Raw genomic sequence first — 24,882 nt, forward strand, 5'->3', positions numbered from 1 at the left:
ATTGGTCATTGCACTTCTCTTTACTGCTTGGTTTTGGGTTCAGCTCAATAGAATAGCTTTTCCAAGCAGTGGCTGAAAACATGTTGACTTTGGGTTGGTCTATCGGTGTGTTTGCTGTTGGTTGGACCTAGTAAAGAGCAGCCATATATCTCAAATGTCAAAATTTAGCTGGTCTAAGTGCCTTGATATTTCTGCACATTTTTGTTTGCAACATTTATACAGGTTGTTTGACATATCAAATTTGAATGGTTTGAAGGTATTTCACAAATAGCAAGGTAGTTGTTTTACTTGGCATGCTCTGTTTGTATCAGTAACACGTACCATCTTTGACTTGCACTAAGACCGAGAAACTCTTTGTATGTTGAGTTTTATGTCTTTGTCATAGTCGTTCCAAGCCAATCTTAAAGCTGATAATGGGGAAGCTAGATGTGAAATGAATATGCTCTGTATGGCAGGCCTTGTTATTACTTTCCTCTGAAATGGGGAAACTTTTTGGAGGACATAAGTTATGCATGAGATGTAGCGTTGAGATTGGTCATACGTTGGCATCTATTCTACAACCCTTCAATTACATCTGATGCTAGTGCATTTCAAAATAGGCTCTATTCCAAAGCGAGGAGGCATGCCTAATTTCCTCTTTGCTCATATTGAAGCTAAATCACTCCAAGGCACGTTTGTGTAGTCCAGTATGTGCAATGGCAGGCACAATTAGTAATTGCCCCTGCCTATTTGTAGTCATTATAGTTTCAATTAAATGGACTAGAAAGCCTAACTAGAAGTATGTTAAATTATACATGTAGGTTCCTTCAGCTTATTTGTTAGGCAAAAAAAAAGTTTCTAGCAACAAGATTTGTTAGAATATTAGTTGTAGCAACACAAAACACGAGATAGAGAGATCTACAATTTACAAAAATATTGAAACATTACATATATATGTAGGTTCGCATATGCCTTTTGTAGTGTTTAATCGCTTTATTTTGCAATTTATTATTCTCAACTCGCACACTTAAATTGCACTTCATAAGCACAAGGTGTATTACAATATTTCGAAATGTAAAATTGGAAAACAATCAAGGGCTTGTGAGCCGAACTACAAGCCCAGCAACTTATTCTTACTCCCCCCCTTTGAGTTGTTGCTGGTTTTTGCATAGGCCAATTTATTAGTATGAAAGCTTATTGGTGAAAATATATGCAACTTGTTCTTGTATTAAACAATGAAGGAGATCAAGTTTTGTACTTTGGGATGAAGAAATAGTGAAGTTCCATGTGTGCAGTTCTTGTAGGAAAAATTGGGTGTTCTGGAAGTCAAAGATTGCTCACGGGTCACATAAAAGAGTAACCTTGTTGGTCGTACATGTAGCATTTGTGGAACCTCAATAATACATGATAATGCCACTATTGATTGTTTCTGTGTGTTTCCACGATACTACTTCTAAGCTAAGACTGAAAGGTATCCATGTATTGATCTTTTATCATCAGTCCCAATCTACAATTGTTCCTATTACTGATGATCAACATTGTGTGACATGTCATGAGTTCTAAGGTCGAAATTGGGTTCCGTTACTGTTGGGAGTAGACTAGAACTGTACACATAAATGATTGCAGATCTTTTGTACATACTTATCCCAAGTCATTGCAATTCCATTCATTTCTTTAAATTTCTATCCCAATAATAATGAAGTTGTTTCTTGTATTTTATATGATTGTCACATTACTTTTGTCAATCTTGTTCGTAATCTACTTTTCATGTTGATCTCCTTCCATAGGATGGTGGAACAAGATCTACATGAAAAGTGGATACAAACAAGATTTCACGTTGATCTCTTCTTGTGGCCTGAATCACGATGGGAATCTCTAATTTTTTGTGCATGGTAGCTTGATTCCTGCATGGTAATCTAGATATGACTAGAGGCTGAGAATGGCAATAGATTTCTCAAATCTTTTGTTTTATAGGGATTGTCTTGAATCTTTCTGAAGCGAAGTCAGGAAAGAAAGCAAAGCAATTTTTCAAATCTTTTACTTTTGTAGGGATTGTCTTGAATCTTTTTGAAGCAAAGTAATGAAAGAAAGCAAAGCAAATCAATTTGGAAGAGAATGAGAAGAGAGAGAGAGAGAGAGAGAGAGAGAGAGAGAGTTTATTAAAGTCTTCGGAAGACCGATGGGTCTATGAGACTGATAGAAAACTGATATAAATCAAGCAAAAATGGTGGAGCTACTAAACGAGCATCATCACCCATGTTCAATGCTAAGTGCTAAGTAGTATGTAGTCATATCATCATTAGTGACATCATCATCATCGTCATCAACATCATCATCATTCTCATACTCAGGTCAGTCACCATCAGGGCTGGCTGGCACTGGTCCATGCAAGCAAGCTATGGGTCTATGAGAGAGAGATTATTAAAGTCTTCGGGAGATCGATCGGTCTATGAGACTATGTAGCATCAACACCCATGCTAAATGCTACATAGTCATAATAACGTCAATATCAACATCATAAACATCAATATCGGGATGATCATCTACATCATCACTATCATCCTATCATATCATATGTCTGCGTACAAAGTGAAATCCGATGTAGTATCCTGGCTACATCCCCCTTTCCATCCCCTGTCAGGACGATGGGGGAGCTTGAAGTCAGAGATAGAATGCTGCCGGCTGCCTGCGGATGCGGTCTTGTGCGGTCTCTTGGCCATGGCTCTGCGTCTGACAAGGGCTATGGTGATCCATGTCGATCATGCTGATAAGGAAAAAAAAGGAAAGACAACCAGGAATTCACCACGTTAGATAGCTGAGACTTCATAGGGATCTGCTGCAATGTGGGCTCGTAGATGCTGAGCTTATGAACCAGGTTCCAGAGCATCTAGATATCCAGAGCACACAAATAAGAAGTCAATCTCCCACACAATCTGACTAGAACACACACACAGGAACACACAGACTCTTTGAAAGAGGGGAAAGAAGGCTTTGACTTGTTGTAGCTCTGTGTCAACCAAGAGTTGTTCATACACACAGTCGTTCTTTGTACAACAGGTCAACCACACATGATGTATCTACAACACCTCCTTCCAGCAGCTTGTATAAGTAAAACAGCTCGTACTTATGCTTCTCGTACGGAATCCTCATGCACAAAGAACCCCCAAGAATGCTAATCCATGGAGTCATCCCCTCCACCTATAGATTCATGAAACCTCAACAATCAAAGTCCCTATCATGACTTCCGTTCAGTCACTATTGCATCTGCACACAAGCTGTACGTCATACTCAGAATTGTAAGCAGCCACATCACGAGTGCTTCCAGCAGTGACAACTCCCAATCTGTCTTCTGTTCCAGCTAAACTCCCCCACGCAGCCTGCACACTTGTGCGTGATTAAAGGTAACAAACCCACAGCCCAAAAAAATAAGTGACTCGTACTTCATGTCGATCAGCCCATTAGCTCTCCGCTCAGCTAATCGTCCATCAGCCCTGTGCCCTTTTTTGTTTTCAGATCATCACACCCCGTTGACAGCCCGTACACAGCCCAATCACCCTCTCAGATCGTCACAACCCTCTACACCTTGATGCACTGCTTTTGTACAACACTTTGAAGCCCATGAACCATCCGTTCATCGACCAGCAGATCCTTTCCCCTCTCTTCCTTTTCCGCTCTCTCACCCCCACCTATCTCTCTCGCTCATCAATGTTTTCCAGCACTCTCCAGTAGCCGCCATTCCACGTATCAGCCCACTCGTCAGCTAGAGCATCCCCAATCCTTGATCACGTAGCCACCTTGCATGCATACATTCCCTTCCAGATTTTCCAGCCACGTCATCACGTAGAATTTACCACTCTTCCATTTAAAAAATGCAAATATCCCCCCAAGGCACATTAAATGCATATTTTGGACCTTTATTCACACAATTAGCACACACATTAGCATGCACCCCCGTACACACACATGAAAAGCCCCTTGACATGGACACCAGAACATGTCAAATTCCTGTAACATGCAAGTGCACATTGACTCAGGAAAATAAAATAAAAAAACCCTTCATGACTTGATTTTCATGACCCCAAAAACATTTCACTTGACCACACATTGGACACCCTTGCTCTGGAGGTCTGGTACAACCACATTGCATTTCATCATTTCCCATGAAGTCCCTGCAAAACATACTTTATTGTCTCAAAAACTATACATTAGTCCATCATGCTTGTGAAAGAAAAATCCACAAATGCCAAAAGCCCACACCTACCCTAGATATGTACAACTATGTGCCTACCCACAGCTATATACAGTGCTCAAAAACTTGATACAGGTTTTGTCCTATCATTTTGCCCATCCCCCAGTCTGCAGACATTCATATCTTGCAGATAGGGGTATATAAGATTTGCATTTCTTCAGAGATATCCTCATCCATGAGGTCTTCGAGCTTGTCTGGTTTCATTAGAGTAGGTCCACAGCTGCCCACACTCATGATCCTATGAAAGTATTGCTTTAGTCTGAAGCCATTGACTCTATTCTTATGATGCTGACCATCCAAATCCTCAAGTTGATATGAGCCATTTTTGAATTTCTTTGTCACACGAAAAGGTCCATCCCATTTGTGTCACAAATTTCTTCTTGAAGGTAGAATTCAGACTACTGTTGTATCTCAAAACTAGATCACGCTCCTCGATTTTCTTATCCCTGAATTTCCTGTTTGCTCTCTTCTGATTCTCCTCTTGAATTTAAGCATAATGTTCCAACGCCTTTTGTTTGTCTCTTTGTGCTTCCTGCAAATCCAATAACCAGTTCTGGAAAGTAGAATTTGAATCCTCGTTTATCTTCATTAACATTTGTAATGCAGGAATTTCTACTTCCAAGGGAATAGAGCTTCTTTCTCGTAAACAAGATGAAATGGTGAAAACTGGGTGCCTTCTTTTACTGCAACTCTGTAAGCCCATAAAGCCGAGTGCAAAGCAAGGTCCCACTCCTTCTCATGTGTTCTCATAATCTTTCCCATGATATTAATACACACACCATTAAATTTTTCATTCATCCCATTACATTGAGGATAATAGGGACTTGCATATTTGTGTTTAATCTTCAGCGCTTCGGCCCATCTCATCAAATAATCCACAGCTGTCAGTACATAACAATTTCCCCTGGCTGTCATGGGTAGAGAACCGATGGCATCTATTCCCCATTTCTAAAAGATATTATAAGCAAGCATGAACTCATCTGCTGACACTGTAGGCATGACCTGCACCAATGTCTTATGTCTCTCTGGAGGGATGGCCACACATACCCTTCTGTAAGTATTTTCCTCAGCATGATTAGCAAAATGGCCTCCCTTTCAGCAGGTGTGGGGATCCTTTCACTTGTTGAGTTTCCTGCCCTCAGCAGGAGTGTTTCGGCCCAGGGGAAGCTCGTCTCCTCTACTAGATCAGGTAAGCCTTTCCATCCAGCATCCTCGTGTCGATGAGGATAGTCAGCTGGAACATACAGGGCCTAGGCGGAGTTTCATACCGTCGCCGTAGGTAGATGATCTTGAACCAGCTTCATCCAGGTGTCACTGGAGGTGCTATTGATATTCTTTTTATCCAGGAACACAAGCTGGATGCCATTGATTGCTCTAAGTCTGGCAAACTGCTTTCAGGACATACCTTCTGGTCGCCTGCTATGGGCACAAGGGGAGGTACTTGCATTTCGGTCTCTCTTTCTATTCTCCCCTTGGTTGTTGGTCATGGTATTATCTCCCCTTCTAGAGCTCAATGGATCATTATTTTGATTGGAGGGGGTAAGATTGGTCTTCTCAATCTTTATGCTTCCAACAACAGAGAGGAGCGGATCTCCTTTTGGAAGGAGTTACTCTCTTGGGCCCCCATTGCAGATTCTTGGATCATTGGTGGCGACTTCAACATGGTTGAGTTTCCTTCAGACAAAAAGGGAGGCAGATAGGGTGGAATTCATTCTTTGGAGAGGGCAGCCTGGGATGCCTTCCTCTTTCAGTTCAGTGGCAGGGACACTTGGTTGGATGATGCCTTTCATATTATGCCAGAGTCACTCCTGTACTCTTGGTCGAACAGGAGAATACACATGCCCATTCATGCACAGATTGACAGATTTTATGTAGATGATTGGGCACTTGACAGAGAAGGATCTGTATGCATTTCTACTGGGGTTTCCACCTCAGATCATTTTCCAGTGGTGTTGCAGATTCTTGAGTCTCGTCGGAGAGAACGCTTTGCCAGTGTCAGGATTTTGGAAGCTTTTTATGCAGAGGAGAGCCTCACGGAGGATATTTTACAGATTTGGGTTTCTCACATACAGGGTGGAGCTGTCCACCCATCTCAGGTAGCTACAGCCTTATCCGGAATTAGTGACTATTATCATACAGTTGTTGATTCTAGGAGACGTGAGATTCTCAGATGTGAGATTGGTATACGCCATCAGTTAGCGTCCCTTCAGAGGGAAGAGCAAAAGAGGCCCACAGATGCTTGGATTAAGTAGCGCCTTGCTGCAGCAAGGGCTCATTTGTAGACATTGTTGGATCAGAGAGCAGAATATGCCTTTCATGCACGGGAATCCTTTTGGATTCAGATGGGTGGCAGGGTCAACAAACACTTTTTCGCTACTTATGGGCCCAGACATAGTAGAGATAGTGTTTTGCAGCTTGTTGACTGAGACGGGGTGTTACAGTCAGATCCTGATGCTGTCATGCGTGTAGCTTGAGATTTTTTTGCATCCCTTCTTAGTGCAGATCCAGGCACATAGGCCATTGATGATGCCAGAGAGGTTATTTGGCAGTGTATCCCTGTATTGGTGAAGGATGAGATGTATGTTTCTCTGGACACCTTTCACCAATGCAGAATTCAAGACTGCATTACTTGCCCTCCATAAGGGCAAGTGCCCAGGTTCAGAAGGACTTATCCCCTCCTTTTTCATTACTTTTTGGGAGTAGATTGGTGATCACATTACATCAGCCCTGCAGGGCGTGTGGGACTCTGGTGAGATGCCGGACGCACTTACAGATGGTCTCATTCATCTCATCCCAAAGGGGGCTAATAGGAATCTTGTGTCTCAATGGAGACCCATCACTCTTTTGGCACTTTTTACAAGATTCTGGCGAAAGCCATCAGTCTGCGGCTACAGGTTTTTCTTCCAGATTTGATTCATGACACGTAGACAGGGTTTGTGCATGGCAGAAGTATTTTTGATAATATTTTCTCATTTTGGGAGGCCTCAGAATGGGCCATGCATAGCCGCCAGAGATTGGCCATTCTACTCTTGGACTTTGAGAAAGCTTACGACAGAGTAGATTGGGATTTTTTAGAGGGTACTCTATCTCGCTTTGGTTTTTCAGATGCATGGATTAGAGGAGTATCCTCTCTCTACAGATCAGCCCATAGCCAGTTGCTCATTGGGGGGGTAAGAGGGGACATGTTTCAGATTTCCAGATCCGTCCGCCAGGGATGTCCTCTTACCCCGTTTCTTTTTCTATTTGTGGCTAAAGCTATGAGTATCTACATTAGATCTCAAGCTGATATTTATGGGCTGAGGCTTCCTATCCGCCAGGAAGAAGAGCTCCTGGATAGTGAGTTGGCAGATGACACGGCTGTTTTTTTGGATGCCTCCCCCAGGACACTCACTTCCTTCCGGACAGCCTTGGATTTGTTTTGCACGGCTGCATGTGCACACATTAATTGGCATAAATCCAGTGGTTTTTGGATTTGTGAGGATGACACCCCGGATTGGGGTAATGATATTGGCTTCACTTGGGTACAGAGGGGCGTCTCCGTCAGATATTTGGGCTTCCAGGTTGGGGTGGGCATCTCTCCTTCACAACAGTTTGCTCCGGTGTTGGAAAGCATAAGAAGAAAGCTCCTTTACTGGAGCTCAGCCAAACTTGACTTGGCCTCTAGGGTGGTGGTGGTTAACCAGGTTCTTCTAGCCACAGCATGGTTTGTATGCTCTTGTTGGTGCCACTCTAGGGATTGTATCACTCAGCTTAAGAGGCCTGTATGAAACTTTTTACGGAGTGGTCTAGATGGCACACCTGATGTTACAGCCAGGGTGGCTTGGGAGACCTTGATTCTTCCTACAAGAGAAGGGGGTTTGAATATCATCGACCCAGATCTACAGCCCAGATCTACAGTGTAGAGCTTTACTATGCAAGTTCGTTGTGAGAGGGCTTATGCCAGGGCAAGAGCCTTGGAAGGATTTTTTTATCAGATGCATACAGTCTCGCACGCCCACTTCAGGAGAGGATTGGACACACAGTACTAGATGGGTTTTCACCACAGCCCACCTCAGGTCTCCCTCTTCCCCTCTTATGGTTGCTATCCTGAAAGCATGGGCCAACTTCAGGAGTACTCTTCGCAGGATTCCCCCATCCACCCGTGCAGAGATTGAAAGGCAGCCTATCATGTGGAATGACAGGATTTTGGATGAGCTTGGCAGACCACTTGGAGCTTATCCTAGGAGTGAGTGCGACGGAAAACACTCGCGGAACGTGCAAATCCTTGAAAAACACAGCAACACTCTTCAAAAATACGCACAAGCTCTCAAAACTCACAAATGGAAGAGACAGAACAAGCGTGCTGGGTACAATCTCCCCCCATAGGAGTGGTGCTCTCCTTCCACCTCCTATGTATTTATGTATATCTCTCAAAAAGCTTCCAAGCAAAAATCATACAAAAGCCTCTGTGCTTTCCTCCATGCACCCTTTACAAAAAGCCCATCCACCTCCTAGAATAGCTGGAAATTCATGAGCCATCTCTCCTCTTGACTAACTTATCTCAAACACACTTCCAACTAGAAATACCACCCAACCTCTTCTGGGAAGAAAACAAAAATAATCACTCTACTGAAGAAAACTTACCCTGCATCTGACTGGCATTCTTCCTAAGAGCAATCACTTTCAAAGCTTTTTGAAGCTTAGCACGGAGACGTATCACCCAAAGTTCAACATCAAGGCATCTCTCTCTCCTGTGTCCACACTCCCCACATAACTCACAATGAATCACTCTCATGCGAGGCTTTGTCTTCATAGTTTCAATCCCTAACCACACAGAAATTCAAGCAACATTCCCCAGCCAATCTTCTGGGCCGTTTTGTCTTAAGTACCCAATCTCAATTCAAAACTCCTCCTGTCCCCAGCAGGATCGCCAAAAAGATGATAAGGAAAAAAAAGGAAAGACAACCAGGAATTATGTACTTTACCACGTCAGATAGCTGAGACTTCATAGGGATCAGCTGCTATGTGGGCTCGTAGATGATGAGCTTATGAACCAGGTTCCAAAGCAGATATCCAGAGCACACAAATAACAAGTCAATCTCCCACACAATCTGACTAGAACACGCACACAGGAACACACAGACTCTTTGAAAGAGGGGAAAGAAGGCTTTGACTTGTTGTAGCTCTGTGTCAACCAAGAGTTGTTCATACACACAGTCGTTCTTTATACGACAGATCAACCACACATGATGTATCTACAACACCTCCTTCCAGCAGCTTGTATAAGTAAAACAGCTCGTACTTATGCTTCTCGTACGGAATCCTCATGCACAAAGAACCCCCAAGAATGCTAATCCATGGAGTCATCCCCTCCACCTATAGATTCATGAAACCTCAACGATCAAAGTCCCTATCAGATGTATGTTATTCAGTCCACAAACAAGAAGTCCTGCTGCTGCTCCCCACCCCTCCTGCTGCCCTCCTTCCTGCTCCCCTCCTTGCTGCCCCCCCCTCCCTCCTTGCTTCTCCTCCCTCCCCTCCCCACCTACTGCTCCCCCCGCCTCCCCCTCCGTCTCCCCTCCCTCGCTGCTGCAGCCCCCCCCGCCCCCGCTCTCTACCTCCTCCCCCGCGCGCTGCCTCCTCCCTCCCCTCCCCCCTACCTGCTGCTCCCCCCGCCTCCTCCCTCCCCTCCTTGCTTCTCCTCCCTCCCCTCCCCCCTACCTATTGCTCCCCCCGCCTCCCCCCCCCCCCGATTCCCCTCCCTCGCTGCTGCACCCCCCCCCTACGCGCTGCCTCCTCCCCCGCGTGCTGCCTCCTCCCTCCCCTCCCCCCTACCTACTGCTCCCCGTCTCCCCCCGCGCCTCCCCTCCCTCTCTCCCCTTCTCTACCTCCCGCGCTGCTGCAGCCCCCCCTCCCCCCCCCCCCCTCCACTCCTCTCCTCTATCCTCCCCTCCTCTCCCTTCCTCCTCTCCTCTTGCTGCCCCCCCTCTCTCTTTGCTGACTCCTCTCCTTGCTCATTCCTCTCTCTCTCTCACCTTCCTTTCACCCTCTCCCTTCATTTGGAGTACCCTATTCTCCTTTAGGGGTCTCCTGGGCTTCAGGAAAGCGGACAGAGTTCTTCTTTGTGTTTGAATCGGCCTTTCCCACCTCGATTGACGAATGGGTTCCCATTCAGTCAATCCGTTACCGCCCACACCGGCCGCGAGAACCGTCACTTTCTCAAAAGACGAGTTGCAGTAGTTGTAAAAGGATTTGGAGCATGAGTGTTCCACGACTCTGTTCACACGCATCGATGGCTCCCAGCGCTCCAGGTCACAAGCTAGAGATTGGATGCTTGCGGCGCTTCCCCAGGAGCTCGCCCCCCGCCTTAAGGATGTTCGTTTGTTGGGACGAGGTTTCTTTCAGGTGTGCCTAGATTCCCCGGGTGTCACGAGAGACCTGCTACAAGCTGGGTTTCTATTTCTAGGCTACAAGAGGATTTTTTTGTTTCCCTTTCAATTGGGCTTTGACCCAGTTGAAGAGGACAAGTAGGGAGTTTCTGTTTTCATCAGGTTCCCTGGTCTCCCCTCAGTTTATCACCGGCTTCTTTTAGTTATTGGCGAGAGGTTTGGTGTGGTAGCAGAGATCCCCCCTCTTCCTGGCGAGCCTTCTTTAGCTGCTAAGGCGGTCAGGATGGATGGGGTACCCAGGGTTAGGGTCATTGTCCAGGACCCTAATATTTCAGATGACCACATCATGCTACAGCGACCCGATGGGTCTTTCTTCCGCCAGAGATTTGAGGTTGCAGGTCGGCAGGACCAGTGCAGGATTTGCAGATCCTCGGGGCACTTCGCCAGAGATTGCCCAAAGAAGAAAAAGAGGCCCAGAAAGCAACCAGCTCGTACTAGCTTACGACAGAGAGCAGAAGTAGGACCTACTGCTCCACAGGCACCGCCTCAGACACGGGCTTCCCCCCCTCCTAGGGCTACTCGAGTCCCTCTTACACCCCGCACCACCTCTGGCCCACGGTGGGTTCCAGTCGCTGTTAGGCCCTCTACTTCAAATCACACCTCCACCGCTTCGGAGGCTACCTCCTTGGAGCCTCGGGAGGAGACTAGTGTTCAGGAGCCTTGTTCGACTCCACCCCAGGACCAGGCTGTACCTTCCTTAGCAACCCAGATTGTTGGCACCTCATCCGCAACACTTCTTGATTAGGACTCAGTACAGGTGCCTCTTTCTATGGATAGAGGGAAGGGGGTCTTACATTCTCTCTCTGCTTTGGTAGGAATCCTTAGTACCCCCTCCCCAGGATTGGCTCAACAAAACTCCTTTTCCGCTCTAGAGGACCTCTCCGACCTCCTAGATGATGATTTTGTACCTTCCACTTTCAGAGAGCCAGTTATTGGCATCGATTTTGAGAGATCTTTCTCTCTCTCACGTGTAGACTTTCCTCCCCTTGGACCTCGTGTGTATGGCAGGAGGTCAGCTCCGGTGAAGGGTTCTTTTTCCGCCACCAGGTCGGGTAAGATATTCCAACCCGCTTCCTCCCGCTGATGAGGATAGCCAGTTGGAATATATAGGGATTGAGCGGCATCCCTCATGGCCGTCGCAGACGGCTGATTAGGAATAAGCTCCATCCAGGTGTTTCAGGTGGTTCCCTAGTTCAGGAACACAAACTGGATGTCAGAGATTGATCCAAGTCAGGTAAACTGCTTTCAGGCCGTACTTTTTGGCTTCCTGCCTTGGGAACCAAAGGAGGTACATGAATCTGTCAATCTGGGCATGGATAGGCATCTGCACCCTATGGTTCGACCATGAAAACAAAAGTGACTGAGACTGAACATGAAACGCATCATCTGACCAAACATCTCTGCCATTGAACCTGAACAAGAAGGCATCCCAAGCTGCTCTCTCGAGGGAATGATTACCACCTTCTTTGCCCCCTTGCTTATCAGAAGGTGCCTCAACCATGTTGAAGTCACCTCCAATAATCCACGAATCTGCAATGTCAGCCCACGGGAGCAACTCTTTCCAAAACAGAACACGGTCTCCTCTATTGTTCGGAGCATAGACGTTAAGGAAACCAACCTTACGTCCGTCAATCAGAAGTAAAACCCACTGGGTCCTGGAGGGGGTTATGGTACTGTGTCCAATGATCAGAGGGAGAATGGAAGGGAGACAGTTTGCATTGCACCTGGTGTTTCCACTTCCAACCATTTTCCGGTGGTTTTGTCCATCTCAGAGCCCCATCTGAGAGGACGGTCTCACAATATCAGGATCCCCGATGCCTTATACACGGATGAGACTCTCATAGAGGCAGTCTTGGAGATTTGGGTTTCTCACATGCAGGGGGGTGGCCGGTCCTTCACATGTGGCCACAGCACTTGCCAGTATCAACGTTTTTTATCACTCCGTTGCTAGTGCTCGGCAAGGTGAGGTACTCAGGCGGGAGATTGGTATCCGCCAGCAGTTGGCAGCCTTGCAGAGGGAGGAGCAAAAACGACCATCAGATGCTTGGGTATAGGAGCGCCTTGCTATGGCAAGGGCTCACTTGCAGACATTGCTTGATCAGAGAGTAGAGTATGCCTTCCATGCACGGGAGTCCTTTTGGATACAGATGGGAGGGAGAGTCAATAAACACTTTTTCTCTACACTTGGTCCCAAACGTAGTAGAGAGATTGTCAGGCAGCTTATTGACTTTGATGGCATTTTGCAGTCTCATTCGGATACCGTCATGCACATAGCGACAGATTTCTATGCCTCCCTTCTTTCCGCAGATCCTAACACACAGGCCAGAGATGTGGCTAGAGATGAAATTTGGCAGAGTTTACCTGTGTTGGTCACACCAGAGATGATATGCTCACTTGATGCACGCTTTACCAACACAGAGTTCAAGACTGCTCTCTCCGCCCTTCATAAGGGCAAATGCCCTGGTTCTGATAGTCTTACTCCTTTTTTTACAGCCTTTTGGGATATGATAGGTGATCATATTACTTCAGCCCTGCAGGGCATTTGGGACTCGGGTAAGATGCTTGACTCACTGACCGAGGGACTCATACACCTTATCCCGAAAGGTGGTAACATGAATTTTGTATCCCATTGGAGACCCATCACTCTTTTGGGCACTCTATACAAAATCCTTGCCAAGGCGATCAGCATCCGATTGCAGCTCCTTCTTCCAGACCTCATCCATGATACTTAGACAGGCTTTGTGCATGGCAGGAGCATATTTGATAATATCTTTTCCTTTTGGGAAGCCACAAAGTGGGCTATGCAGAGCGGGCAGAGGTTGGCAGTTCTACTTCTGGACTTTGAGAAAGCCTATGACAGAGTAGATTGGGGTTTTCTTGAGGGCACTCTTCTACAATTTGGATTTTCAGATGCATGGATTAGAGGGGTGGCCTCCCTTTATAGATCACAGGTTTTGATTGGAGGGGTAAGGGGTGACAGGTTTCAGATTTCCAGATCAGTTCGTCAGGGATGCCCTTTAGCCCCCTTCCTCTTTCTTTTTGTGGCAGAAGCTATGAGTATCTTCCTTAGATCTCAGGCTGAGCTTTATGGGTTGAGATTGCCCTCGAGATAGGAGTAGGAGCTTCTTGACTGTGAGTTGGCTGATGACACTGCTATTTTTATTGAGGCCTCTTCACAGTCACTTGATTCTTTCCGGACAGCCTTGGATATTTTTTGCTCAGCTGCAGGGGCACACATTAACTGGCATAAATCCTTTGGCTTTTGGATCAGTGATGAGGACACTCCAGGTTGGGGAGTTGACATTGGCTTTTCTTGGATTCAGAGGGGTGTTCCTGTCAGATATTTGGGATGCCAGGTAGGATCGGGCATCTCTCCAACACAGCAGTTTGCCCCAGTACTAGAAAGTAAAAGAAAAAAGCTCCTTTTTTGGAGCTTAGTCAAACTTAACCTTGCCTCTAGAGTTGTGGTAGTGAACCAGGTTCTCTTGGCCACTGCCTGGTTTGTGTGTTCTTGCTGGTGCTGGTCTAGGGATTGCATCACTCAGCTAATTAGACCAGTTAGGAATTTTTTATGGAGTGGACTTGATGGCATGGCAGATGTTGCAGCGAGGGTGGCTTGGGAGATCATTATTCTCCCTACATGGGAAGGGGGCCTTAATATCATTGACCCGGACTTGCAGTGCAAGGCATTGCTTTGTAAGGTGGTGGTGAGGGGACTCATGCTTGGGCAGGAACCTTGGAAAGATTTCTTTTTTGGACGCATTTAAGCTTGCATACCTACCTTGGGAGATGATTGGGTGGACAGCCCTCGCTGGATTTTTACTTCCATCTCTCTCAGGTCTCCTGCCTCTCCTCTCATGACTGCCATCCTAAAAGCTTGGGGGAGCTTCAGGAACACTCTTCGAAGGGTTCCGCCCTCTATCCTTGAAGAGATTGATAGGTAGCCGATCATTTGGAACGATAGTATACTTGATGAGCATGACAGACCACTGGGCACTTCCCATTATATGCAGTGGTCTAGATGGGAGAGAGGCCCCGCCTACACAGTAGGCACTTGGAAGGCTTTTATCAGGCTACCTGAGGATCAAAGGCTACAGTTCGTGAGTCACCTCAGAGGGGTAGCACGTAGGATTCAGCAGATAGATGCAACCATCCTATTTCTTCCACCACTTGGATGGGAGCTTTTTCGAGGACAGCAGTTTCTCTACAGGTGATCGCTCTTTGAGATCTCAGGAAAGATGCTCTAGTTATTGACGTTGGGGATGGAGGTATACTCTCTAGATCCACGGATGGTATTCTTCTAGAGGTTGCCTTTCAGCTTGTCAGGATTGTTGGTTTTGTGGACCATGGAGCGGGCTTGCAGTGGTACGTAGACCTCGACCCTCTGCTCTTGGCCTTGGGATCGTGGAGGTTGTGGTTATATGGAGGTGCACCTATTAGGTGCTTGCAGTGGGACCCAGGAGAGTGGGAGTGGATAGATCATGGGCACCGAGAGAGGGGGATTCCCTTCTTTCGTTTCACGGTTGGTAATTCTAGGAGATTTGAGTTGAGCAGGAGAGGTTGGATTCCCTCCAGAGCCCCCCATTGGGATAGCTTCTTCATCACCGCAGATTTGCATAGGAATTTCTCGAGGAGGCTCTGGAAATCCCTCAGAAATAGAAAGATGACTCTTTTCTTTTGGCTTTCTATTCATGGAGGGATTGCATTAAACTTGTGGAGATCACGATTTGGGGTTGATCCCACTTGCCCTCGCTATCATTCTGTAGAGGAGTCAGTGTGACATTGCCTTTGGGACTGCAATCAAAGGAGAATTGTTTGGAAAGGAGTTGCTTGTTTCATGAGGGTGAGCCTTCTTCTTGGGTACTCTCGATCCGCTGACAGGTGATAGAGCCCTGCTCTCTTCAGGATGTACCACATATTCCTTTCAAAGCTTCACACGTTTTAGTGGACACCTCTTGGGAGATTTTGGCTAGCATTTCCTCTTGGCACATTTGGAGAGCCAGATGCACAGAGGCCTTGGATGACACCCAGATACACCCATCACAGGTGTTCACGGGTATTTGGAGTGACACGGTTCACACTTTGATAGCCATATGGGCTAGCATGCAGGGCCCTTCACGGGTAGCCTCTTTTAGGGGGACTGCTTTTCTTCGAGTTTGGAGGGGTTCTCCCTTTTTCTTGGAGGTTGCTACCGGATTGAGATGGCACTATCAGCCCCAATCCTTTCTTTTTGGCTCTTGAGCTTTTCATCCATTGCATGCTGTATTCCCGTATGGAGCTTGCTCTAACAATTTTCTTTAATACTTAATAGAAGTCTCTTTTTTGCCCAAAAAAAAAAAGTCCCTATCATGACTTCCGTTCAATCACTATTGCATCTGCACACAAGCTGTACGTCATATCACGAGTGCTTCCAGCAGCGACAACTCCCAATCTGTCTTCTGTTCCAGCTAGACTCCCCCACGCAGCCTGCACCTCTCTGCTCAGCTAATCGTCCATCAGCTTTGTGCCCTTTTTTTTTTTCAGATCATCACACCCCGTTGACAGCCCGTACACAGCCCAATCGCCCTCTCAGATCGTCACAACCCTCTACACCTTGACGCACTGCTTTTGTACAACACTTTGAAGCCCATGAACCATCCATTCATCGACCAGCAGATCCTTTCCCCTCTCTTCCTTTTCCGCTCTCTCCCCCCCATCTCTCTCTCTCGCTCATCAACGTTTTCCAGCACTCTCCAGTAGCTGCCATTCCACGTATCCGCCCACTCGTCAGCCAGAGCATCCCCAATCCTTGATCATGTAGCCACCTTGCATGCATACATTCCGTCCCAGATTTTCCAGCCACGTCATCACGTAGAATTTACCACTCTTCCATAAAAAAAATGCAAATATGCCCCCAAGGCACATTAAATGCATATTTTGGACCGTTAGTCACACAATTACCTCACACATTAGCATGCACATTAAGGCTTGCATGCACACCCGTACACACACATGAAAAGCCCCTTGACATGGACACCAGAACATGTCAAATTCCTGTAACATGCAAGTGCACATTGACTTAGGAAAATAAAATAAAAAAACCCTTCATTACTTGATTTTCATGACCCCAAAAACATTTCACTTGATGACACACTAGACACCCTTGCTCTGGAAGTCTGGTACAACCACATTGCATTTCATCATTTCCCATGAAGTCCCTGCAATATTGTCTCAAAAAACTATACATTAGTTCATCATGCTTGTGAAAGAAAAATCCACAAATGCTTAAAGCCCACACCTACCCTAGATGTGTATAACTATATGCCTATCCACAATGATATATAGTGCTCAAAAACTTGATACAGGTTTTGTCCTATCAACGTGCCAACTTTAAACAAGGAGGGGATGCCCACAAGTGTAATCTGTGCATGTGTGCATCTGTCCTCTGTCGGATCTATCGCGTTGCTGGCTTTGGGTCATGATCGCGCCGGAGGCCCGTGGGTTGAGAGTCGGTCCGGATGGAAAAACTCAGTGATTGTACTCTGAGAAGAGTCTACTAGAGTGCTCTGCTTTTGTATCTATGATCCAAGGAGGCGCTCTCGGTGTCTGACTGCCTCATGAATGAAGGCGGCCAAGCATCTTGGTCTGGAAAAGAGTCGAAGTGGGATAATAGCCCAGAGCCATATCTGAAGAGACAATAGACGTGCCCTCGAATGTCATAGTATACTGGTCATTAGAAAATGGAATGCTCCTCTGACTCAATCTCCTATAGGTCACACAAGGTGCATATCTGCCTCTCCTAGGTAATCCCTTTGCCTTGCCACTCTCAATACAGAGTCTATGTGAAGAGACCGGGACCTTCCCATAGAGATACTCAGTGAATGGGGTAGGTGAATTCATGTATATCCTGGAGGGTCAATAAAGCCCTCCTTTGAAATGTGTTTGCAATGATTTGTGTAGAGAGAAAGCAAGAAAGAAAGCTCATTTATAGTCTTCAAAAGACCGAAGGCTCTATGAGAATCATTTCACAAGGAAGCCATCAACCAAGCAAGCTCACCTTAAACCTAGAGATCATGGTTTGGGTCAATAGCTTGGCTTAATTTACTAGACACCTATGACTTGTCTCATATCATTGGTGCTCTTGCTGAAGGAACATGGTGGAAAGAGGGAGAGAGAGAGGGTAGGCTAGGGAGAGAGGAAGTGATACTCAAAAGGAGACATAATGAAATGGAAATGAAATGACTAGAGCAATGAACAAAAATGAGAGTACTCAACCTATGCATATGGGATAACTCCCAATATGACACGTGGCATCCATAGAACACACTAGACTAGAAGACACTAGAACACACCAAACTGACTCAACTTGGCTTCATATTCTAACACTTGCATTCAGAGAATTTGAGATGATGTGTGAGCCAATGCTATGACCATGCTCAGCACCACTATCCAGCATTGACTACTTTGTCCTAGCGCAAGCCCTCCTTTTATTATAGCTTTATGTTAGGCATGAGCGCCTCATGCCTATCTGATAATCTATTTCATGATGGTACCAATGTAAATGATAAGCTGTAGCTAATATGATACTCCAGAGTCTCACTTACCAAAAGGTTAATTGTTTGCAATCATACTTACTATCAAACACGTTTGGTTGGGTTACCAAACGTTTGGAAACGTTTGAAAAAGGGGCGTTTGGAAACTCCAAACAAACCCTACTTTGCAAGCCCATGTTTGAAAAGTTTCAAACGTTTGAAATTTTGGACGTTTGAAAAAAACCTGGGTTTGAAAAAGCCCCAAAGTCAAAAATTGCATCGATTTTCGTGTTTTTTTGGTGCGCCCGTACTTTCGCTGTTTTGGACACCTTACTTGTGCCCATACCTCCCGCACACCTATGCTCCTCGACTTGTCCTCAAGCTGTACGTACTACGGTGTACCTGTTCTTTGCTACTCTCCAAGCCTCAAGGCCCTACATAGTACAAGGCTCAAGCCTTGTCCTAGCTACTGTTTTGTAATTTTGTTTCAATTTATGGCTAGGGGCGTACGCCTCACTTCCAAGCTTTAATTCAAGTTTCAACTATTTGAAAGTAAAAAATGAGAATGTGACTGATTTAGAGTGGACTGTGGTCACTGGTAACTTGTAAGTTGTAACTTCTAACTAGTAACTAGTTTTTGGTTTGAAAGTCTAAATTTTCATGAAATTTGAAGCTTGTTTGTAAGCTGTGTGCTATTACTTGTAATGTTAGACTATAGTATGCCAAAATATGCAGTATAGCATATTTTTTATTGAAATTAATTAAAAAAAAAACCCACGTTTCGAAACTCCGCCTAATTTTTTCAAACTTATCAAACGTTTGGAAACTCCAAACATTTGGAACCTTCAAATGTTTGATAGTAACTATGTTTGCAATTATGAGCTTAACTACATTGAGTTGAAGAAGGTGGTGAAGGAACGATAGGCCATGAAGTTTCATCTGTGCTGAGGGTGCCTCCCATCCAATAATTGTTGATGACCCTTGGGCAGTGTAACCAAAAAAGCGTTTCGAGCAGTCAAAACGCTTAGAAACATTTCTAGACGAAACGTTTCACCGAAACAGGCGTAACGCCAGTGCATTGGGTGAAACGCTTAGTACAGGTTGTCACCAGTGTCTTGACTCTTTTGAGAGTGTTCAATGTGTATATGCGTATTTGAGAGCTCTTTTGATTTGAGAGAGAGAGAGAGAGAGAGAGAGAGAGAGAGAGAGAGAGAGAATCTGGAGAATTATTTAAGTTTTATATATAATTCATATTAAAAACATTTAAAAAACCCATTTCTAGATGAAACGCCTGACAAAATCTAGAAATGTTTCTAGAAATGTTTCTTGTGACACTGCCCTTAGGTGCTTTCATTTTGTCCATCAAAGAGGAGTGTTGGAGTGTCACTCAAGCATGGTTTCCCTCCTTCGATGTACGGAACGTTCCGTACTGTTCCATACGACACGTACGCTTTATTTAAAAAAAAAAAAGGGTGCATTTGTTTGTTTTGGATGGCTGGTTTTGTTATTGGTGGTGGTTCTGCCAAACTGATTTTGGGTCTCCTAGATGGCAAGGTTCCATATAAACCCCCTCTCCTCTCACTATGATCTCACACTGTGCATCTACCTCCGACTTCAAGTCTCTACTCTCCCCTCTCCATCTCCAACAAGTGACGAGGCTCAAGCTGCATTAAGCATCTTCATCTCTCTCCCTCTTTATCTCTATCAAGCACCTATATAACATGTTTGTACAAGTTTTAAAGCTTGTACAAGTACCTACTCCAAAACTCTAAAATCTCTGTCTTTTTTTTGGGTATCGAACATACCATCGGATGTACACCTAAGATTTTTTAGTTCGTTTTCTACCGCACTAATATCGAACGGTATGTATCGAACGTGATTGTACGTGTCAGCCATGCACTCAAGTATGCGATCTGATGCAGCAAACTTCAAGCCGGAGACTTTGGCCAAGAAAAGGTATGGGTTTACTGAGTTGTGTGACCTGAGTAGTAAACTCACCTCATCAGCTGTGAACCTGTAACCTTTCTGAGTTGTTAGTCATTTCTGTCTACTCAGTTTTCATGCATTCCTAGAAGGATTGATCAAGCTATGGATGCTTGACACATGGTGAGGAGTGACATCGCTCTTTACAGACATGTCCTGAATGATCTTCCTTTACTCAAAGAACTCAAGCACTTTGTTGCTTTCCTGAACATTTTGAGAGAATATAGACTATGCCAAATTCTCAGCAGCATTCCTTGCCCTTTTCAGTGTCTCATAGTGCTTGATCTTGTACAAGCAGGAGGCTCCTTATATTGTTTCTGACGCACCTCAGATGTTTTCCCCAATCATTCCTCTTTTGTGCAATGCTTGGTTTCATGCATTAATATATTCATGAATGATTTTTTCTGCTAACATGGCCGTCAATGTGCATGAGGTTTCCACAAGTACATATTTTGATTCAGATAGGAAATAAATGTGAGTGTTACCAGCGTGCAGCTTTGTTTACTGCAGATGGACTTCTGTAAATAATGTGCTATGTTCAAAATATATTCTCTGATGCTCCCAAGAGCTCTTTCTAACTATAGATTTTCCCTTTATGAGTGATCGTACACAGGTACTCCGTCAACAAACAGAGGCTATTTCACATGTTGTTAGTGTTTTGAAGAGGGACATGAGGGATATGGAGATAATTGTCTCGGAAGATGCTGATATTTTAGACCGGAGTAACGATAACGAGTTCAGGCAATAAGATGGGCCTTCACTCACACGTGAATCTTACTCTGATTGAAGCCCCAAAATTTGAGCGGATATATCTTGTCCAAAATATGAGCGCCGATGAGCGCTCATCTTAGAGTGAATGGCATTGGATGCAACACAGGTTTTTCAAGCTGTGAGCTGAGTTCCAGCTGAAAGATTACCCCCAATGCCAATTCCCTGCCATGCTGTAACTCCCTGTACATTAGCTAAACTTACACTGCGAGTAAAAAAGTGGGAGTTGTCTATTCGTGGCCACATGCATCTCTTTGGTTCCTTTTCAGTAGACTTTTATACTCTAATGCAATACATGCTTTATGTAATGTGAACTTGTCCAAATCTATTACTTGCAGCAATTTTCTGACTATTAATTCTGGCATCATACATGCTGATGACTACAGAGTGTGGCTAAAGCTGAGTATTGTGCCGTGAGGTTTTGTCATTGCAGCGAAATCAAACCTATATGCTGAAATGCCCTTGGATGAGACATGTAAGTCTTGTGAAAGTCATGCTGTCTGGTGATCACTTCTGGTTGAAGAGCGAAGGAGTTATCACATTCGGATAAGGGATCCACCTCTGGAACGTGTAATTTTTGAAGGTGGCAGTTGTCTTAATACTAAAAATATCAGAAGTTGCATGTAAGGTCAGACATTTCGCTTTTCTGTCATATCCATAATTTTCTTCAATTTTGTTAATCAGTTTTGGATGTACCAAGACAAATGTTCTAAATTTGTGGGTTTCTATACCTTGCTTCCCACACTCAGTATGTTATAAGTTTCCTTACTTCCTCAAGTTCCTTTGCAAATCAAAATTGGAAGTGAAGACTATTATCTCGTGGTTATATTTTTGTGAAACATCCAAAAGGCCATAGTCCCAGATCTTAGGTAGTGGGGGGGCATATCACTGGTGAACTTCTATTGTTCGTAGTAAGGGGCAAACGAATATCTGAGCTCCTTGTAGTCGGAACAATATCTTGCATTTTTGACATATGTGATACATGTTTACAAGATTTTAGGTGAAATAAATGACTATATATATATGTGTGTACATATACATATATATTTGTATGTATATATGTATATGTACCCCCCTCATGAACAGCATGTACTCCTGAGATGTAGAGGCTACACTCACGTCAGCGAAGGCTATGGAGCATAGTTAGGGGAAACAGAAACGGGGAAACGGGGAACGGAAACGGAAACGGAAACGTTTCGGGATTTCTGGGAGGGCTGAAACGGGGAAACGCCACGTCAGCAAGGAAGGGCAGTAGATGATGATGGAGGGCTGAAGCAGGTTGCAGGAGAGAAAGGAGAGGAAAGGAGTGAATGGGGCTGAAGGAGGGCTGGAAAACCTTGAGGATGGAGAGAGTATGAGGCTGAAGGAGTGGAAGGAGCCTGGAGACCAAAATCAAAAGCAAAAAGACAAAAAATGTGATTTTGGAGACCTAGCAGTCTGTGTTGTCTGAAACGGCACGTTTCAGGGCTCTGAAACGCGTTTCAGACTGGTTGAAACATTTCAGCCAGCCGTTTCAGGGTCGTGAAACGTTTCAGACTCTGAAACGCGTTTCAGGAAACGGCGCTTCTCTGAAACGGCGTTTCAGGCCTGGCTAGGCTCTGAAACGCGTTTCAGCGTAACTGTGCTATGGAGGCAGCAATAATCTGCTGGAGCAGCCAGCCAAAAAGCTAGAAGCTACTTCAAAGAAATCTTGGAACGTTGCAACGAAGTATTGGATCTAGCACACAAGCTAGCCCAACAAGAACTCCATACATGACAAGTTTGTACTACTTTCTCACTGGATGTAAGGAATCCCTATTAGTTGATAGTGATAGCTAGTCCCATAGATCCAGAAGGGTCCCACGTGGACTTTAATACCATTATATCATCTCTCTCTCTCTCTCTCTCTCTCTCTCTCTCTCTCTCTCTCTCTAAGTCCAATAGATCCAAAAGGGTCCAAGAGAAATGGGGGACAAAGCCAAGAAAGATGACAATAATAACAACAAAAAGAAGCAAACGACACAACTGAAATTGGAGGATGTGAACACACGTCACAACCGAAGTGGACTCGGGGTAGACAGCAAGGCAAAGGCAGGGCCCGCCTCAGCTTCTTCAGTTCCTATCTCTACCTCAACCTCAACTCCTGCTACAGTTTCAGTCTTGGTTTCAGCTCCAGTCTGAGCTTCCTCTATCTCTATCTCTATCTCTACTTCGACTTCAGCCCCTACTTCAGGCTTAGCTCTAGTTCTAGTCTCAGCTCCCTCTACATCTACGATTAGGGACATACTCATGCCCATGGTGTCGGTTGTTGTTCCCTTCCCCTCCTCTCTTGTTACAGCTCTCGCACAGCTTATGACCCCTACTTCGGAGGTGTCATACACTGTTCTGCATTATGCTTCACTCTCCCCTCTCCCTCTTAGTCAGCCCATGCTCCCACACCTCGTTGGGACTGCCTCATCCATTCCACTGTCATCTCCGTTCCTCAGTCACCGTCCAGTTTTCGGACTCAGCCCCACACTTTCATGCCACAGTCACCACATTTTCAGCATGGACATGGGAGGGCTGATACACCAGAGGGCCGTGAGACCTTGCTCATAGAGATGCATAGTTTCCGTGAGTGTGAGATGGAGCTGACTCGCTTCGCACGGGAGTAGGTCTGCTTCAACCAGGAGTAGAGCTGCATCATACAGGAGCACAGGCTAGGGCCATTCGGGAGCAGGCAGGTCTTATTCAGGGACTCAGATAGGATATCATGCAGCTCCAACAGGAGGTCACAACCATACACATTGTCCCAGGGAGTACCCGGTGGTCGAGGCACAGATTGCGAGCATGCAATCTGCTATTGAGGAGACTTCCAGATGGGTTGACGTGGCCAAACGGGAACCCGCAAGGGTAACCGTTTCGGCTACCCTCAGTAAGGCTCTCAACATCAGAGTACGCAAGATCCCATGCACTGAGGCTACACCGATGATAGATGCGACTACGTTCGTGGTCGCTGCCCTGGGTGTGGCTGAGCACAAGATAGAGAGGGCATGGCGGGTGGGGAGAGATTCCAACCGAGAGCAACCCCTGATCATACGGTTCCATGACACTCAGGCACGACTTTCAGCTCTACGACGTAGGTCAGTCCTTCGAGATCAACCAACAATCTCTATGGATAAGGACCTCACACCTCTACAGGTTGAGGAGAGGTGCTCTTTGCTGCAGCAACAGGATCAGGCATGCTCGAAAGGAGGGGAAGTGGGTAGTGGTACGAGAGGGACGACTTCTTACAGGTCCCCGTAGGGCACCTGCCTTCTCCCCCACATAGGGAAGCGGGGTCTCTGAGACTCAGATATCCGGGACCCTATCTTGCACCATTTGGAACTGTAATGGTAACTTATGGTCAGAACCAGGGAACTTCTCAGAATCCTATACAAGCCACGACATAGTCTTTTATACAGACACGTCAGAGTCCAGAGCGTCCTCTTTCAATAGTCAGCGGGTATACATGGGAATCTGTCTACATAGATGAGACGAGGCGTTCAGGAGGAGTTCGAGATTTAGGTGGAGTTGCAGTCCTTTTCAGATCCACACTTCGGGGGACCATTTTAGTAGAGCAGAGAGATACACATTCCAGATTTCTTTGGATCTGGATTTGATACATGGACAACCGGGATTTGTTTGTTGCAGTTTGCTACTTTCCCCTTGAGACCTCCCACTTTGCTAGAGATATCCGAGGTGATGATGAGACATCCCCATTTGCTGCCCTTTATCAGTCCATCGTTGACTTCTCTAGCCGCGGAGAAGTCCTTCTAGTGGGGGACTTCAACGCGAGGACAAGGGCGCATCAGGTACCACTTCTTGACTTTAGAGATGATTCCACTCTACTGTCAGATATTGACCTTGAGGAGGCAGGTATGCTACGGGTTTCGGTTGACAGGCGAGGTCCATTCTCATCTTATGGGCAGGCCCTATTAGACCTCGGCAGGATACAGGATCTCAT

At 45.6% G+C, this 24,882-nt stretch overlaps 1 protein-coding gene across 7 annotated transcripts in view; it reads left to right on the top strand.

The window, feature by feature from the left end:
* The window catches only part of LOC147904679 (nuclear pore complex protein), an 80,567-nt gene extending 58,917 nt beyond the window's left edge, over nt 1–21,650 (top strand). For 5 of the 7 annotated variants that reach the window (XM_087387950.1, XM_087387971.1, XM_087387962.1 and 2 more), the window contains one exon: nt 20,764–21,467. In XM_087387950.1, coding sequence (XP_087244076.1) covers nt 20,764–20,898 — 135 coding nt within the window. In that variant the 3' untranslated portion in view covers nt 20,899–21,467. Of the gene's footprint in view, nt 1–20,763 lie in introns of all 7 variants that reach the window. The other 2 variants (XM_087387953.1, XM_087387959.1) reach the window with 2 other exon arrangements.
* Nucleotides 21,651–24,882: the final 3,232 nt, after the last annotated feature.

The sequence above is a fragment of the Dipteris shenzhenensis genome, chromosome 2, assembly GCF_047967505.1.
Source record: "Dipteris shenzhenensis isolate YYH24624 ecotype China chromosome 2, Dip_SZ_1.0, whole genome shotgun sequence".
Lineage (NCBI taxonomy): Eukaryota > Viridiplantae > Streptophyta > Polypodiopsida > Gleicheniales > Dipteridaceae > Dipteris > Dipteris shenzhenensis.